The sequence below is a fragment of the Osmerus mordax genome, chromosome 13 (genome assembly GCF_038355195.1).
Source record: "Osmerus mordax isolate fOsmMor3 chromosome 13, fOsmMor3.pri, whole genome shotgun sequence".
Taxonomy (NCBI): domain Eukaryota; kingdom Metazoa; phylum Chordata; class Actinopteri; order Osmeriformes; family Osmeridae; genus Osmerus; species Osmerus mordax.
In genome coordinates, this window is record NC_090062.1 from 10,669,298 (window position 1) to 10,687,217 (window position 17,920).

Genomic DNA, 17,920 nt, shown 5'->3' on the forward strand with positions numbered 1-17,920 from the left:
ACCACTCATATTGTTTCCACTCCAGTCGTACCATTTTGCCACCTTCGTGAAGAAACACGCGCGCAGTCAAGAGAAGGTAAGTGAGGAAACAACTACATTAGAACATTATAGAACAATTAGCTGAAGCTAGTCGATTTTTGTAAGATATCAAGCTGATAATTGATTTGGATTGTGCGTTATTGTCTATGACTTTTTGGTTAGGAGAAAGATGATGGTCAGGTACCACTGAGTAGATAAGGTTTTGTCATGAGTAGTCCGAAGGCTAAGTGTAAACCGGTTAAAATGAGACTTGAAGTCTTTTGACTTTTTGTAATGGAAGCGCCATAGCTCCAAAAGGGTTCAGCGGGGCCTGATGTTTTTCTTTGGTTGCATGAAGCAAGTACAATTAAGATGTTTTGCCTTGAGAGCTGCTGTAACCTACTTTCTGAAAGCTTGAAATTAGTTCTTCAATCAATTTCAGTTAAACATTCTTAACATTTAGATTGATTTAGCAAGCCATACATTTGCATTTTCTCTCTCTCTCTCTCTCTCTCTCTCTCTCTCTCTCTCTCTCTCTCTCTCTCTCTCTCTCTCTCTCTCTCTCTCTCTCTCTCTCTGTCTTTCTCTCTCTCTCTCTCTCTCTCTCCCCCCCCCCTCTCTCTCTATATATATATCTATATATCTGTCTATCTATATCTCTCTATCTGTGTGACTGAATCATTCAATAACAAGACAGCAATAATAACTCTGTCAGGTAAAATATAAACTGTGTTTATGTGCTCATGTTGTGGTCACAGGCCAGCTACAGAGAGCCATGGAGGAGAGAGGAGTTATCACAGCACTCACTGTAAGATAACCTGATTAGACCACCAGCACAGGATACAAAAATAACATGACTGTATATTGTGCAATTGTACATTGTCAGCATGAGCTGTGTGTCTGTAAATAAGCTAGTTGTTTGAGATAGTGTTGTCTTTGTCATTGGACAGTTGGCATTCCTCCAAGTGCTTGCACCAAGTTCAGCTGCCAACGTCAAGATAGGAGTTCCTGAGAACTACGACGGAATCTTCCCTTGGTACCTGGCCAAGGTAAGGAGGGTAGGAAGGAGGGGGGAAGGTAGAAGGAGGGAGCATAGGAAAGAGGGGATTAGAAGTATGGGGGGAGGGGAGGAAAAGAGAAGGTAGGAGGGTAGAAGGGAGAGAGTAGGAGGAAAGATGGTAGTATGAGTGAGGAGAGAGGCTAAGAGGGAAAAGGGGAAGGTGGGTAGAAATGTCTACCTGATGGCCACGGGTGGATTAATGAACGTGCCTACCGGGCCCAGGCCCATGGGGCCAAGGCGGGCCCTAAGCAAGAGTCTCTGTCGCTGAACAGCTTTTATGAGCCTTTATGTAAACCCTGTATTGTTCAGATACAGGTGAATTTATTTCTAGTTATTGTTCTGCTGGCCTTGAGTGTTCCTGTGCTGTAAATCATGTTGAGATGCAGGTGACTGTCATACTATACAGTTGTCGTTAAATGTGTGCCCACTGTAAATCCTTTTGAGGTAGGCTACAGGTGAATTTAGTTTGTTACTTTGGGGGGGGAGGGGGTATTTTATGTGTCTGTGCCCAGGAGCCCATTATCTCTTAATCCGCCCCCCTGAGGTGTGGTGAGGTGGGTTTAAAGGGTCCTTCTTGATGGAATCTACCTTTCTTTTTACATCATGACAGTAAAGGTCCGAGAGTTGGTTTTGGGTTGTGTGGTGCCGTTGGTTTTGGTTGCATACTTGATTAAATTTTCTTGCTTATATATATATATATATATATATATATATATATATATAAAGTACCAGGTATACTGCTGTTAAAATGACATTAAATTATTCAGGGCTGACTATAATTATGAAGCTGGTGAGTTGTTCTCATCGCTAGACTAAAATGACTACCTGGCTCTCTGCTTGTCAAGCCTGCCTAAGTGACGGCAGCTATTCACTCTGCACTCAGCAGTCGGCTTCCACAGCAGAGGGGCTTTGACTCGTAATTGAGGCAATTTGAGGCCTGTTTGAAGACGTGTCTCTCCTCAGTCACTGAACCGTGCTTTACGTCAACCACCAGTGCTGGGCGTCAAACGCTACTTGTGGAAGTGAAATGGCGTAGGAAGGATAATTACCCATTTACCCCTGCACACAGACGCAGAACGGGTTGGACAGTTTTACTGGCTGGGTGGTGAGTCAGACACATTATGATTTCTTGTCACAGCTTCACCGTTTGACTGATGTGGAAACTTTTGTATCAAATTGTGGACATTGAATTCACAGAGCTTCTCAGAGTAATATGAATAGTGATTAGGAACCTTGTTCTGTATTACAGAAATAACATGAGGCACAGATCTGATCCATTGACATTTACATTTAGCAGACACTCTTATCCAGAGCGACTTACAGTAAGTACAGGGACATTCTTCGAGGCAAGTAGGGTGAAGTGCCTTGCCCAAGGACACAACGTCAGTTGGCATGACCGGGAATCGAACTGGAAACCTTCGGATTACTATCCCGATTCCCTCACCGCTCAGCCACCTGACTCCCTGATCCTGGCTCAGTATTCGTATGCCCCTTGATTCACACAACCCCAATCTCCCTTCAGTGTTTTCCCGAATGTGGAAGAGTAATGCTTGCAGATTAGAGAGTAAATAAACAGCAGGTTAAACTGTCAGCACCTGCAAGAGGTAGTGGTCCATAGTGAGGCATCACATCACCAGGGCTTATCCCCTTGTCAGCCACCAACATAGACCTGTCACACACAGCCTCTATATAGATCTCAGGGCAGAGGGGGCTAAAGTTAGCCTGCCGGCATGTTCATAAGCAATCTTTAGCAAAAACCAGAATAACCCTAGCGTCCACCCTAAGCCAGAAGTGGGGGGGTCTGTGTGTATGTGTGTGTTGGGGGGGGGGGGGTGGGGGAGGTTGAGGAGACAGGTGCTGCCATGTCTGCCGAGGAGGGCACGCTATGTAGACTGACGATGTGCTACAAATCATGCTGTCAGCAACACGAGAATCGCTTGTCATGCATTCCATCTGGTCGCTCCTCATGGGCAAGCCTCAGTCAAGCTCAGACCTAACACCTAAACAGTGGCCTACGTCAGATAGAGGTTCACATGGACAGGCTTACCTGGTAGAAAATACTGTGCAGCTTTATCAACCAGTACCTTCAGGTTGATCTTCTCTCACAGAGTAACTGCAGGTTTCTCTTTAACTAACCTGCTGTACTCTGTAGAGTGAACACACTAATGTCATAGTCAAACTGTCACTAAAGCACATAGTTTCAAAATACTCAGGGGTCTAGATCTGGGCAGGGAAAAATGTCAGTATTCACATTTTGGAAACTGTCAAACAATAGCAATGTTTCCTCACTTCATAAGTTACTTACATATTATGTAAGTAAATAAACAAAAAGCCTTATTTATTTTAGATTCAATAAAGAATTCTTCATGGTTTGGTGTTTGGGTTTATGGTTACAATAGCCTGAATGAGGCTAGATCTCCTCTCCTTCACTCTCTTCCTCTTCTCTGTCCCTCTCTTCTCCTTCCTTTCCTTGTCCCTCTACCACCTACTCCTCTCCACTCCTCCTCCTAACTTGTCTTCTCTTTACTCTTCCTTTCCTCTCCTCCTCTGGTCCTTCCCTCCCCTGTTACCCACCTCTCCTCCTCTCCTGGTACCCAGCTGCCCAACCTGCCAGCGGTCTACAGCGATCTGCAGGTGTCGGGGGATGACGAGAGCATCTTTGGTGTGGAGGCTGGTTTCCTGTATGCTCTCAAACCCCTGGACAGAGAAAAGCAGCCATCCTACTCTCTACAGGTGGGAAACACCAACACTGAAACATAACAAGGAAAAAGTGTGGTTTCATTACTTCCATGTGTCATTTATTGGAAGACAACATTGTTTTAAACCCAAAGCCTTGGGTTTTTGTTTGTCATTAGATATTTGCGGTGACAGTGTTAACAATGACATGAACAGAGATAATGATTGTGTGTGTGTGTGTGCCTGTACATGTCTTATAGGTGTCTTTCACATCATCGGTGCACCCTGAGAGCTTTAACGTGGAGGTGTGTGTGATCGATAAGAACGACAACGTCCCCTCATTCATAGAGGGGAGCATGAGAGGCAGCGTGCAGCTCGGCCTTCTGAAAGGTGACGTTCTGTGTGTGCGTGTGTGCGTGTGTGGTTAACTGTGGGGGATGTTCTGCGTCACAAGGATGACGCGTGACCTTGTACTGTATATCTGGGTAATATGCTTTCGCATAGGAGACTCAGTGCTCAGGATATATCTGTTAGAGGCTGTTAGGAACATATGTGTGTGTGTGTCTGTGGATAGAAACATCCCAATGTAATTGTTATTGATCGTTCAATCGATATGTTGTGTGTGTTTGCGTGTGTGTGTAGGGATCCCCTTCATGCAGGTTGGGGCGTCAGACCGTGACGACAGGAACACGGCCCACGCAGAGCTCAGGTTCAGCCTGATGGACCAGACCCCCAGGATCCCCTCCCCTCACATGTTCTTCATTGACTCTGTCTCTGGAGAGGTCTCCCTCACCGAGGACGGTCAGCACGCACGCACACACACACACACACACATACACACACACACATACAAAAACATCAACCGCACAGGCACGTTCCTGAGGCGTCTATGGGTTTGTGAGTAGGAGCATCTACGCTGGACCCAGAGATGTGTGGCCGCTACAAGCTGTCCGTCATAGTGAAGGACATGGCGGGCCGGGCCAAGGCCTTCTCCTCCTCTGGCCTGGTCACTGTCGAGGTGACAGGAAACAGCTGGGCATCGCCCGACCCCGTACGTCTGCAGGAGAACCTCCCCGGACCCTACCCCATCCCCATCTCCAAGGTAACCATCCTCCCGGTATCTCGTTGTTATGTCTCCTGGTGTGGCCTTCGCCATGCATTATATACGGAGGGTAAATACCAACGCAAGCTGACTAAGGTCGGCCGTCTGTGTGTGTTTTCTGAAATTAACTTGATATTCAACATTTATAACCACAGAAACGGGACCATTGTTTCATCACCAGAGGGAAAAAGAGAGGGAAAAGAAAGAGTGAGAAAAAGATGGGGAGAAAGGGACAGACGCAGCGATTGGGAAAGAGAGTGAGAGATAAAAAAGATAAATAGGAGAGATGGAGAATGTGAAGAAAGAGTGAGAAAGAGAGTGGGCTGAGGGAGAGATATTCATCAGTAGTGTGCATGTTGGTGTGCGACACCAGAGTCATAAAAGGACGATAGAGACTACAAACTGGGAGTGAAGGAGTGATTCTCACCGACCACTTCTGAATATGACTGGTCGGATTCTCTCTCGTTTTTCCTCTTCCCCCTCTTTCTCTCATCCTCCTCCTCTCATTCCACTCCTCCCTTCTCTCGCCTGCTCCATCCGCCCACAAAAAATGTGTGGACACAGAATGTGGGCAGATAAAATCTTCTTCCCATTTTTTTCCAGATTTCTATTAACATCTCTGTCTGAAGCTGTTTCTTCTGTCTGCCATGACACTCACATCATCTGAGACTCATCAGCTTGTTTTGGAGCTGACTATTCTATTAGTTAATTTTCTTTTTCTGTCTTCAACAGTTCTCTCTTTTTCTCCCCATCTGTCTCTTCTTGACTTTCGGCCTTTCCCCTGAGTGTGATTAGGAGGGATTATTTAAAATCTAAATGTTCCTTTTAAGAAATAAGCATATTAGCAGCAAGCAGAATATTACAGTGTGGTGTTTTAATATTGTAGTAGTGGTGTGGTAGTTCAAGAAGTGAAGTATAGTGGTAGAATTGGATTACTGGGGCAGTGGTGTAGTGGTGTCGTTGTCGTTTTTAAGTTGTGTCGTGATTGTATTGTTGTTGTAGTGTAGTTGTGGTATTGTAGCGGTTGTGTAGTAGTTTTTTCATACAGTCCTAATCACAACCATAATATAACCATCACTTCACCAAAGCTCTAATTCACTCTCTAGGTGTTGTGATAACAGAAAGCGTTATTATTTTTAAGTACTGAGCCCTCAGCCCTCTCTGTTGTTCTATTTCCATGTCCTGCCTGTCTCCTGTCATAATAGACGTCCTGTCCTCTAACCCCTGGATGGAGATCAGAGCAGCCTTCCCGTCCACACAACCTCTGTAGCAGGGCTGTGGTCTGGCTCCAGCACACCCTGGAAGATAGGGCAGACGCCCCCAGGTCAGGCAGGGCAACATGTGAAAAAAAAAATATATCACACACAATCACACACATGCCACCTGACAGTGAGATAGATCCTTTGCTGACAGAGAACTTTGTGGATGACATCATTGTTGTCTCTTTCTAGAGGATCTGTGTTTACACACATGGACATGTTGAGGAGACACACTGCCTGGTGTCTGAGAGGGGAAAGCAGGGGAGAGGAGAGGGGAGATGAGAGACAGGGATCTCTCCTTGTTGGGTGCTGGTCCCTAAGGACCTTTCTTGTCCTCGTCTCTGCTCTCATCTCCCAGTGGAAAATCCCTCCCTCCCCTCAGACTGCCGGGGGTGTATGCGTGTGTGTATGTGTGTGCGTGTGTTAGGGCTGGTGTCTGGCCCACATCAGAGCCGGTCCATTAGCTCCTTCATCCATCATGTGCTCTGCTCCGGGACTTCCCAGCTTCTCAAACAGCTGCCTGCTCTCCCATGGCCTCACAGTGTGGGTGTGTTGTATGCATGTGTGTGCGTTTGCACGTGTGTGCGTATGTGTGTCTGGCTCAACAGAAGCTATTTCTTTCTTGTCTTTTTGAACTCGGTCACTTATTTGTACACTTTTTTTGTGTGTGTGCGTGTGTGTGCAGGTGAAGTGGAGTGGCAGTCTTGTAGAGTACAGCCTGGAGGGCGAGTTTCCAGAGATGCTGTTCACCATCAGCAGAGAGGGGGTGATCTTCCTCAACGCTCCTCTGGATAGAGAGACCCAGGACCAGGTAGGGCCTCCAACCCGACTTGTCTGCCAGACATGAGGTCAGATGTCTTTTTGCAGCTCCTTGATGCTCTATAGTACTGTATGATTCCAAACAAAAAGTTTGGAACCTTAGAACCGTAACAGTAGGATTGTCCAGTGATACATCCAGTGAATAGGTATTAGTTGACCTCAGTGTTGCATCTGACTTCAGACATGGGCAAAGAGGAAATGATGATGATGATGATGACTGATTAAGCTCATGATGTCTTACCTTCCCTCTGTACCCCTGCCAAAGTGTTAGACTATGAGTAGTTCAACACTAATGAGGATGTCTGCCTGGTTGAGATGGCCTGGTCCCTGTTTACTGGAGGTGGCTGGCATAGCATCCCATTCATTGATGAGTGTTAGGTGACACCCTAGTGTGGTGTTGAGCTGAAAGTAACCTGTTTGAGATGAAAGTACAAAATCCCACTTGTGACACACACACATTTACATTTACATTTAGTCATTTAGCAGACGCTCTTATCCAGAGCGACTTACAGTAAGTACAGGGACATTCCCCCGAGGCAAGTAGGGTGAAGTGCCTTGCCCAAGGACACAACGTCAGTTTGCATGACCGGGAATCGAACTGGCAACCTTCGGATTACTAGCCCGATTCCCTCACCGCTCAGCCATCTGACTCCCTAAACACACACACACATACACACACACAAACACACACCCATACCTCATGTAGTCAAGCCTGTCAATTACAGTAATATGCCTGTCACGTAGCATGGATTCCCAAGAGTCAACCCACCCCCCCATCACACACACACACACACACACAGGATGGGTCCATGTTGACAGGCAACAGGTTCATGTTTCAAAATCAGGTAGCAAACTGAGGTGACGTGATTGCAACAGGAGAAATAAGGATGAGGGGAGGGAGAGAGGGAGGGAGGAAGAAAAGGAGGAAGGAAGGGTTTTTAGATGGTTGTTAGAGAGCTGTAATGTTGCTGACTAGTGTTTGTAGTTTCATCTCCTAAATGCAGGACTGAACAGCCTCTCTCAGCTACCTCTCCCGACCAAATTGACAGTTCTAAAACTGGATCAATTAGTTCTGGTAATGAGTTTCATTGATTGTGTTTTTAGCTCAAATGTATGCTGTCATGTGTGTGTGCGTGTTTGTTTGTCTTGTGCAATGCATGTGTGTGTGTGTGTGTGCGTGTTCAGTTCCAGATCAGTATTGTGGTGGAACGACCAGACGGCCGGGAGATAGCCAAACCAGTGGAGTTGCGGGTCATGGTGGGGGACGCCAACGACAACAGACCCACCTTTCCCCAGACCCAGTACCACACCGTGGTCAAGGAGCTGGCCCCGCGTGGTAACCCTCACCCTCTCTTCCTTTCACCCTCTCTCGCACCTGCATTTTGCTCTGTTCTTTCTCCATTCTACCTCATCCTCTCATCTTCCCCTCCTCTTCTCCTGCTCTTCTCTTCCTTTCTCCTGGCCTGTCCTCTCCTCCTACTGCTCCTACTTTCCAACATTATGTAATCTATGGGGTTACTACAACCACCGGATGTCAGTCTAGATCCCAGAGGATAGCTTTTTCCCAGAAGAAGAAGGAGGAAATAGGACTTCATGGTTCCCAGATGAGGATCTGAAGAAAAACATGTTTGTTTGTATGTTTCCACACAGCTACTCTAATCTGTCAGGACTGCCATTTCACTCTCCCCCTTCCTCGTCAATTCCTTCCTCTCAATCTCCCCAATTCATTTCTCCATCTACCCTCTCTCTCCCCATCCTTCCCTCTCTCTCTCCTGCCGACCTCGCTCCCAGGGACGGAGATCCTGACGGTTCAGGCGGCTGATAACGACGACCCAAAGACGGACAATGTCAGGATCTTCTACCGCCTGGTGGGCCAGGTCCCTGAGAGCCCGCGCGCTCTCTTCAGGGTGGACCGGGACTCCGGGGTCATCTCTGTCCAGGCTGACAGCATGGAGGGCACCGCTCCCCAGTACACACTCACCATCACTGCTGAGGATGCCAAGGGTGACTACTTACTATACCCATTCCATTAAAGTGCTAACTATATTACATAACCACTGCTAACTTTACGACCAAACTGCTAACTTTACCCAGTCTAACTATATGCGACTATTTGTTAACACTTCAAAATGTCAGGACCACTAAGTATACGCACTCTTTCTGTTTATTTGTCATCTCACCCACTCACCCCTTGAGGAAAGAGATAGAGATTTTGAATGATAAAGCTAGAAACAGAAGACTCAGAGTCAGAGAGTGAGACAGGTGATCAGGTGAGGTTAGCAGTGTGTCATATAGGATGGGATGAGGATTGCTGGAGGGCAGTGATTGGTCCAGGACAGCATCATAGATGTCACAGGTTCACATCCTATGGGGATCTACAGCTGCACTGCTGAAATTCCAAAATACTTCCATGAAGGATTTCCCAGCTACATCTCACACGGCTTGTGGTGATGTCATATCCAGGTCTGAACAGTTCCTGTACGGTTGTCGTGATGGTGCAGGATGAGAACAACAACCCGCCTGTTTTCTCTCAGCATGAGGTATACACAAACACACATACACACCTCACGTTTACCTCACATACATAATTACCAAAATTCTTTGAGAGGAGTCGGAAGGAGAGAGTGGGCGGGAGGAAAGGAGTGAGATGGAGCAGGAGGATGGAGGAGTAGTAATGAATCTCTCTGAGCTGCTCTGAGGGGGGTGGGTTCTGTTCAATCACAGCATAATCTCAGGTTGTACTCTGCCTTTGTGCTCCAAATAAAATGGACAGTGCTGTTTGTTAATCTGATCAGGCCTGGAGCACTTATGTTAGAATTCAATTGATATCCCATGGAAGGATCAGCCATGAGGAGGGCAAGCCAGGCTGGCCAGTTCAAGCCAGGCCAGGCACACAGCTGGCTGAATTGCAAGGAACACACAACCTTCTAGAATCATGTGCAGGGCAACATTGTAGAAAGAGGGGTTCTAGAATCCAGTAACCTAGAACAGTGTTATCAGTACCACTCCTACCCAACAACCCTTTGGACCCTTTGCACGCCTCTCAAACACCATCTTTCAACCAGATCCCCCTCACACACACACACACACTCTCTCTCTCTCTTTCTTTTCTCTCTCTCGCTCTCTCTCTCTCTCTCTCTCTCTCTCTCTTTCTCACACACACACACACACACACACACACTGAAGTGGAAAAACCTCTCGAGTAGGTCATGTTAGAGTGTGTCAGTTTTTTCCGTTGATGGATGAAGAGGTGGTGGGATGGAGCCGCTGGGAGGGGGGTGGTGATGGAGGGGGGTGGGGAGGAGAGGAGGCTGTAGCTGATGTGTGCAGCTGACTGGTGACAGGGCTGGGAACAGAGAGCCCATGTCCCTTCGACAGCTGGGAGAGAGTGACCAGAGGCCAGGTCGCTCGGCTATGACTACAAGCCTGTCCAACACACTGATAGGAGAGTGTTTGACCAAACACAGCTTGGGATGTAGGGGACATCGAGAAATACACACACACACAAAGATGCACACAGATCACTGAAACATGCACATGTTGGCACACACTGACAGACACAGGTTCTTTATAAAAACATTTACACATGACTGCATGCAACCCCCCCCCCCCCTCCCCCCCCCACAACTCTCAGTACGGCCCCTTCCACATGTCGGAGGATGCTCCTGTGGGTGCCACGGTAACAGCGGTGTCGGCGTGGGATGCAGACGAACGTGGTGGGGACAGCTGGCAGGTGGACTACCGACTGGAGTCTGGTAACGAGGAGGACGCCTTCTCTCTCCTCACAGACACACAGACCAACGAGGTCTCTCTCATCCTCTCCAAGGTAGCTCCGCTCCGCTCCCCTCCCTTCCCCTACCCTGCAATCCCCTCTCCTCCTACCCTCTCCTCTCAGGATTATATTATACAGTTTTAGTCAGGATCCAGCCAGATCGCCATCTCCCCCTCTGACTTTCACACACACACATTGATATTTCAACTGCATGTGTCTAAAAAATAAGCTATGACAGTAGAACATTTTAGTCTGAAATAATCTAGTCTATCTCCAGGGCGCTTTGCCCTTTGCTTCCCCTAATCCAGCCCCCTCCCTCACAAACACACAGACACCTCATCTGACTCATGCTGGAATGGAATGGAGGGATGGTGGGCGTGTCTCTGAAAGTGGGACGGCTGGAGCTGGGGCAGAGAGGCTGTTGTAGAGAAGCTAGGGAGTAGAGGCTGGAGCTGGGGCAGAGAGGCTGTTGTAGAGAAGCTAGGGAGGAGAGGCTGGGGCTGGGGCAGAGAGGCTGTTGTAGAGAAGCTAGGGAGGAGAGGCTGGGGCAGAGAGGCTGTTGTCGAGAAGCTAGGGAGGAGAGGCTGGGGCTGGGGCAGAGAGGCTGTTGTAGAGAAGCTAGGGAGGAGAGGCTGGGGCTGGGGCAGAGAGGCTGTTGTAGAGAAGCTAGAGAGGAGAGGCTGGGGCTGGGGCAGACAGTTCAGGACAGAAAGGGGAGTTGGGGATGAGGCAGAAAAGTTGGGGCAAAGAGATAGGGCCAGAGGCTAAGAGGCTACGACCGAGAGGTTGGATCTTGCGGCAGAGAGACTGGGGCTGGGGCAGAGGGCAAGTCATAGTGGCTAGATTCTGGGGCAGGGAGGCTGGGGATGTGGCAGAGAGGCTGGGACAGAGAGGTTGGGGCTCGCTGACAAACTAACGCAGCAACATCAGTCCATAGAAACATTGTTGTGCATGTTCATATATGCTGAAGATGCTGGATGTGTGGACCGATCAGATAAAGACATCCATCCATCCATTTATTAATTAATTCATGTATTTTTATTACAGGTATCTTAACAGAGCTGATTTTACAATAAACCTAGCTTTGAGAATGGTTGATGGAAGATGATGTTAGGGTTTGAGCGAGGTTTGAGCCCATGCTGTGCTGGCACATGCCAGGGCCTGGTGCACAGCTTTACAGAACGGCCGGCCTCGTGCTCGGAGCCAGGTGTCCCCTCTGACTCTCCCCCCAAGATAAGCCTGCTGAACAGCGGGAATAAATACATACACGCTCACAGGCATTTGCACACACACACAAACACACACTGTTTGGGTTTATGATCCTGCTGGACAGCGCGTTCTGTCTCTGAGCCACCAGCCTCTAGTCCCCAGGCTATGACAGCAGGTCACATAGTAGTGCTATGGAAACAATCATGGCTGGAGGAAAGTGAGACCACGTAAACAAGGTGTTTGGTTTCGTTGAACATATAGTTGTCCAGTGTCATTAATACAGCTAATGCATCAAGGGATGTGTCTTCTTCTAGTTTCTGGAAATAAACCTGCTCTTCATTTACAGTCAGTTTACTAAATCACCACCTGGTTTACCACCACCACCCCTACCCCAAGGTCTTCACTTACAGTTATTAAATTAAATTTAGCTTCCCATAGTTCTGTTCTGTTGGTTTTGTAATTTCCAGTCAGCCATCTCCATTAATCACTCTACCTGCCAGCTCTGCTCTTACTTCCCAGCAGCAGGACAGTGTCTGTCACCCCCACCCTCACCCCGAGGAACACAAACACCCTCACACTCCACTCCACACCCCCCTCAACACAGATGCACCAACAGCAAACCACCCCCGCCTCCTAACAACACAGTCGCCCCTATACCTCCCACTGCCGCCCCCTAACAACACAGCCACCCCTATACCTCCCACTGCCACCCCCTAACAACACAGCCACCCCTATACCTCCCACTGCCGCCCCCTAACAACACAGCCACCCCTATACCTCCCACTGCCGCCCCCTAACAACACAGTCACCCCTATACCTCCCACTGCCGCCCCCTAACAACACAGCCACCCCTATACCTCCCACTGCCGCCCCCTAACAACACAGCCACCCCTATACCTCCCACTGCCGCCCCCTAACAACACAGTCACCCCTATACCTCCCACTGCCGCCCCCTAACAACACAGTCACCCCTATACCTCCCACTGCCGCCCCCTAACAACACAGCCACCCCTATACCTCCCACTGCCGCCCCCTAACAACACAGTCACCCCTATACCTCCCACTGCCGCCCCCTAACAACACAGTCACCCCTATACCTCCCACTGCCGCCCCCTAACAACACAGTCACCCCTATACCTCCCACTGCCGCCCCCTAACAACACAGCCACCCCTATACCTCCCACTGCCGCCCCCTAACAACACAGCCACCCCTATACCTCCCACTGCCGCCCCCTAACAACACAGCCACCCCTATACCTCCCACTGCCGCCCCCTAACAACACAGCCACCCCTATACCTCCCACTGCCGCCCCCTAACAACACAGTCACCCCTATACCTCCCACTGCCGCCCCCTAACAACACAGTCACCCCTATACCTCCCACCCCCTCCCCAGGACTCTTGGCCAGACCTCAGACTGGCTCTCCAATTCCCAGCACACAGGACCACATCCTGGCTGAACAGTCCTAAAACCCAGCTGGTGCCACAGGTGGCTGTGTAGACATAGTAACAGTCTACTGTCCGCACTCTACCGTCTGGTAACATATCAGGGGCCTTGTTGTTTCTTCCTGGCTGTGGCATAAGTTAGAATGGCAGTTGTAATAAAAAGGAATCTGCAGTTTTCCGGTAAAGCAGCTGTTCTTTTCTCTGGTGGCTTCCAAGGACGTGTGTCTCTCCACATCCCTCCTCCAGTAGGGACTGAAAGAGTTGGATGTGCGTGTGTGTGCATTTGTCTGAGAACAGAAATAGGTTTGAAGGTTTCTGGGAAGTGACGATCATGCTCCTTGATGGGATATTTCCATAGCGATGGTTCCTGTGCATCTCAGCAGTGTTCAAGCTCCACCCCAGATTCACACTGGGTCTCCAGAGCTTCTCTAGGCTCAGATCCAGAATAAGCTCCACTCAGTGACCTCCACATGATTTCCACATTGCAAAAAAGCTCTGAGCTGACACCAGTACAGTGGTCACTAGACAGCTCTGTCCAGCACTAGGCTTGAGCCTTTAGGGCCTTTATAATAACACTGTTTCTATAGTGATGTGTGTGTGTATGTGTGTGTAGGTGCTGGACTTTGAGCGGGAAAGTGAGTATATTCTGGTCATCAGTGCTCAGAACCCTGTTGCTCTGGTTCGCGGTCGCTATGGGCCCGCCTCCACGGCAACAGTCTCCATTTATGTGGATGACGTGAATGAGGGACCAATCCTGTCGCAGAGCCACTATGAGGTCAATGTCCGGGAGGGGGAAGAGCCAGGACGGGTTATCGCCACCATCAGAGGGTATGACCCTGACTCTCATCCCATCAGGTGAGGCTGGTACCGAGTTTTCCTCCTCTATTAGCCTCCCATTCATTTAAGAAATGTTCTGTATTTGAATATGAGCTGATCAGTGTACGTATGCATTGTGTGTGTGTGTTTGTGTCCAGGTACTCCTTGAGAGGGGATACTAAGCGTTATTTCTCCATTGGAAAGTACTCTGGGGAGCTGAAGACCGTCCAGGCTCTGGACCGAGAGGAGAACAGCACCTACACCATGGAGATCATTGCTGAGGATGGACGTAAGACAATGTTACAGATGTTACAGTGTCATACAGCATAGACCAAACAGATCCCTCCCTTCCAAACATGGTCATGTACAGATTGAAAACAATATGATATGTGGTGGCCTCAAAAGAAAGTGATGCACAAACAAACAAAACCTAGTTTGTGCATCAGTATTTACAAAGTGAGTTTGATTATTAACTGGCTTTGTGATTGGTTGTGATACAGTGGAAATATAATTTTGATGGATTTTTTATGGAAGTGCCGACTGAACCAAAAACCTCACCACTCCCTACAGGTAACTCATCCCTCTCTGCCTCCACCTTGGTCACGGTCCAGATCCTGGATGTAAATGACAACAGCCCGGTCCTGGTGGGCGATTACTCATGGAAGTACCTGTGCACGCCACGCTGGGAAGAGCAGGCCCTGGTCCTGGCATCAAGGGACAGTGACACGCCACAGCACGGAGGCCGACTCAACTTCTCACTCCGAAGCGATGCCACCGTCAGGCGCAACTGGAAGCTCACGCCCATCAACGGTGAGCAATAGGAAATGTATTGCAGCCACAGAAAGACACGGTGACCAAACACTAGCACACAGTATAGCCATAGAAACAGGTGACGCTCATTTCGACCTCACAGGAAGTCTATTCTTTATCAGGACAGACAATTGGCTGAGTCACGTCCATTAGTGTAAGTACATGCACCTGTCAACACCAACCTGGTCACTCACAACGTCAGCATCCAGTTATACCATTCGTACGATTGGAGGAGAGGCAGTGATGCTGTCAGACTTCAAAGTGTAGTGATGTCACCAGACAGGATAAACAAATACTGACAAAGAACAAGTAAATCAAGAGCTAAGAGTATATGTCCAATACGTTTTTCATGTCAGAAGGACACAGGGCGTTACAGACAGATCTCTTTTGAATGGGCTGTTCTGTTCCTCTAAAAGCCCACTTGTGACCAAAATAGTATAATATCAGGCAAAAGAGCTCAGACAGACTGACATAAAGAACTCACCCCTCCTTTCCTTCCTCTCCTCTCCTCCCATCCTCTCTTCCAATCCTCTCCTCCCATCCTCTCCTCTTCTCTCCTTTGCTCTCCTCTCCTCTCCTCCCATCCTCCCATCCTCCCCTCATCTCCTGTCCTGTCCTCTCCCCTCCCCTCCTCTCCCCTCCCCTCCCCTCCCCTCCCCTCCCCTCCCCTCCCTCCTCTCCTCTCCTCTCCTCTCCTCTCCTCTCCTCTCCTCTCCTCTCCTCTCCTCTTCTCTCCTTCTTGTGCATGTGTTTAGGCTGTAATCGTGGTAATAGTTCTCTTCCTGCCTCTCTAAGTGACAGTAATGGGTCAGATTGAGACTCCTTTGAGTGACTGAAACTGCATCAATGCTGTTTATCTAAGACAAACCCTTTTACCTTCTCTTTCTCCTCTTCCTCCTCATCTCCTCTCCCAGCGTCGCTATTATTATTGGCAACCGTGGCGTCTACTGTAATTATATTTCCCCTCTAATTGGTGTGATGTCACCATCTGGGTCCTCACCGGTAGAGGATCTAAAAAAGGATAGCTCCCAGCATGCATTGTATTGCAGCTGTAAGGGTACTGGCAGTAATAGCTGCAGTTATAGACCTCCCAAGGTGCACCTCCTCTCCGCCAACCTCCACTACCCTCTGGATGGATGAGTCTGTATGTGTGTCAGAGAGCACGTGTTTGCGTGCACACTCTGTGTTTGTTCTGCGTGTCTCCTTTCTTATTTGCTTGCGCCAAGACACGCCAGACTGGTGAATCAATCAGTTACAGTTATTTTAACGAGTCTTTGAGAACACCATCACACACTGACCTGTGTATCTGAGTTACCTCTCCTTCTCTCTGCAACATAGAGGTGGAGAGGCCACCGACGCTACTATGTGTTCTGCTTGTGGAATGTGACGTGTTGCTGTGTGGTCATGTCCCCTGTTTAGACACACACACCAACCTTTCCTTAAACACTCCATACTTGTCTCCGGAGATCTACACTGTCCCCTTCACCATCTCAGACAGTAGCTCCCCCCCCAGGAGCACCTTTATCAACCTGCCAGGTAACACACACGCACACACATTGTTACTCACACCTTATGCAGTCTGATCTCAACAGACTGACACAATGTCAGACAGGCTGGGCAACAGGTGTGGCTTATCCCTCACACGTACAGACAGACACCCACACAGTCTCATTCACAAAGATATACACAAGACACACTCACACACACCGGCACGAGTGAGTTAAACTGACTCGGTGATTAGTGACCTTGTGCTACGGTCTCCATAGTAACAGTGTGTCTCTGTCTCTATAGTGACAGTGTGTCCTTGCAATGTCAGAGGGAACTGCAAGATGGCCACCAAGCAGCTGCAGGGTATGCCCACTATCCAGTCCACTGTGGGCATCCTGCTGGGCACCCTGGGGGTCATAGGTAAAGATCTAAGCATCACAGGTTACACCTGGAGACAATAAACGTGATCTAACTGTCAATTCCTTTTGTTGAATTCCAGGAACTATCTTGACTGTCGTTTTTGTGAGGCTGTCATACCAGAACCCCAAACCTCCCAGCACGACTAATCAGGAAAGGGTTCCCCTCAGGATCTCCCTGTAGCAGCGAGTGGAGGGGCCAGGGGAGGGAACAGCTCTGCTGTCCTCCTGGGTTGAGGTGATGTAGTCTAAGACCATGTTGCTAAGAAGAGTAGCCAATTGGATAGAGGTAATAAAAAACGTTTTACTTTCAGCAGATGTACTAGATTAACTACGGTAGATGAACAAAAGTCAATTTAGCCTCCTCCAGTTCTTTGTAGTAATATATACATATTTTATTACATAACTAGCCTGCAGAATTTGTTCTATAGGTAGCCAGAGCTTTCACCTGCTGTAGACTTTTATCTTCATTGTACGCTTCTAAGGATTTTGCGTTCCATGTTATTTATTTCTTGTAGCATTCATTAAACAATATAATGTTAATTCACTCATTAAATCTAATTAAAATAATTAAATGTATCTTCTGTAAATAAATATGGATGTTAAAAGCCTGTAATGTTGTTCCTCCTTCAACTATCTAATGTCGTTATAGGATCACACTGTAGTAAATCAGTTGTTAGTAGATTAGCCAGCAGGTGATTTGGTTATCAAGCTGCCGCTTCCATGTAGTCTCAGAAGATGGTGTGACCTTCCTCAGGTGTGCTTTTGCACTTTATCTGCGAGGACAATCCTATAGGCATATCCATACACATTTTTAGATTTTTTTAATTGGCAGGTGCTTTTCCTCAAAGCAACATACAAATAGTGCATGTACTGTAGTTAATAAAGCAGATAACCAAGGACAAAAAGGGCACAGTATTTCTGGGATTAGTGCCAAAAGAAGGTCTGTATTTTAACCAGACCGGGGGTGGTGTGTGAAGGAGAAAAAGGAGTGTGTGAAAGAGAAAAAATAGTATATACCATATAGGAA

At 48.1% G+C, this 17,920-nt stretch overlaps 1 protein-coding gene across 1 annotated transcript; it reads left to right on the plus strand.

The window, feature by feature from the left end:
- The first annotated feature begins 40 nt into the window (after positions 1-40).
- On the plus strand, positions 41-17,495 carry cdh16 (cadherin 16, KSP-cadherin). Its single transcript, XM_067248751.1, has 18 exons — positions 41-76; positions 777-826; positions 969-1,067; positions 3,677-3,811; positions 4,015-4,144; positions 4,397-4,555; positions 4,660-4,856; positions 6,801-6,926; positions 8,120-8,270; positions 8,726-8,938; positions 9,398-9,474; positions 10,569-10,760; positions 13,974-14,215; positions 14,335-14,465; positions 14,747-14,986; positions 16,406-16,522; positions 16,778-16,894; positions 16,974-17,495. The coding sequence occupies exons 2-18, from the start codon at positions 794-796 to the stop codon at positions 17,072-17,074; spliced, it is 2,460 nt and encodes an 819-aa protein (XP_067104852.1). The 5' UTR covers positions 41-76; positions 777-793; the 3' UTR covers positions 17,075-17,495.
- Positions 17,496-17,920: the final 425 nt, after the last annotated feature.

Bases quoted from the DNA above. Each gene is read 5' to 3' on its own strand.
- cdh16 (XM_067248751.1), top strand. From the start codon at position 794: ATGGAGGAGAGAGGAGTTATCACAGCACTCACT. The intron at 4,857-6,800 runs GTAACCATCCTC...GTGTGTGTGCAG, and splicing joins ACCCCATCCCCATCTCCAAG to GTGAAGTGGAGTGGCAGTCT. The intron at 14,466-14,746 runs GTAAGACAATGT...CACTCCCTACAG, and splicing joins GATCATTGCTGAGGATGGAC to GTAACTCATCCCTCTCTGCC.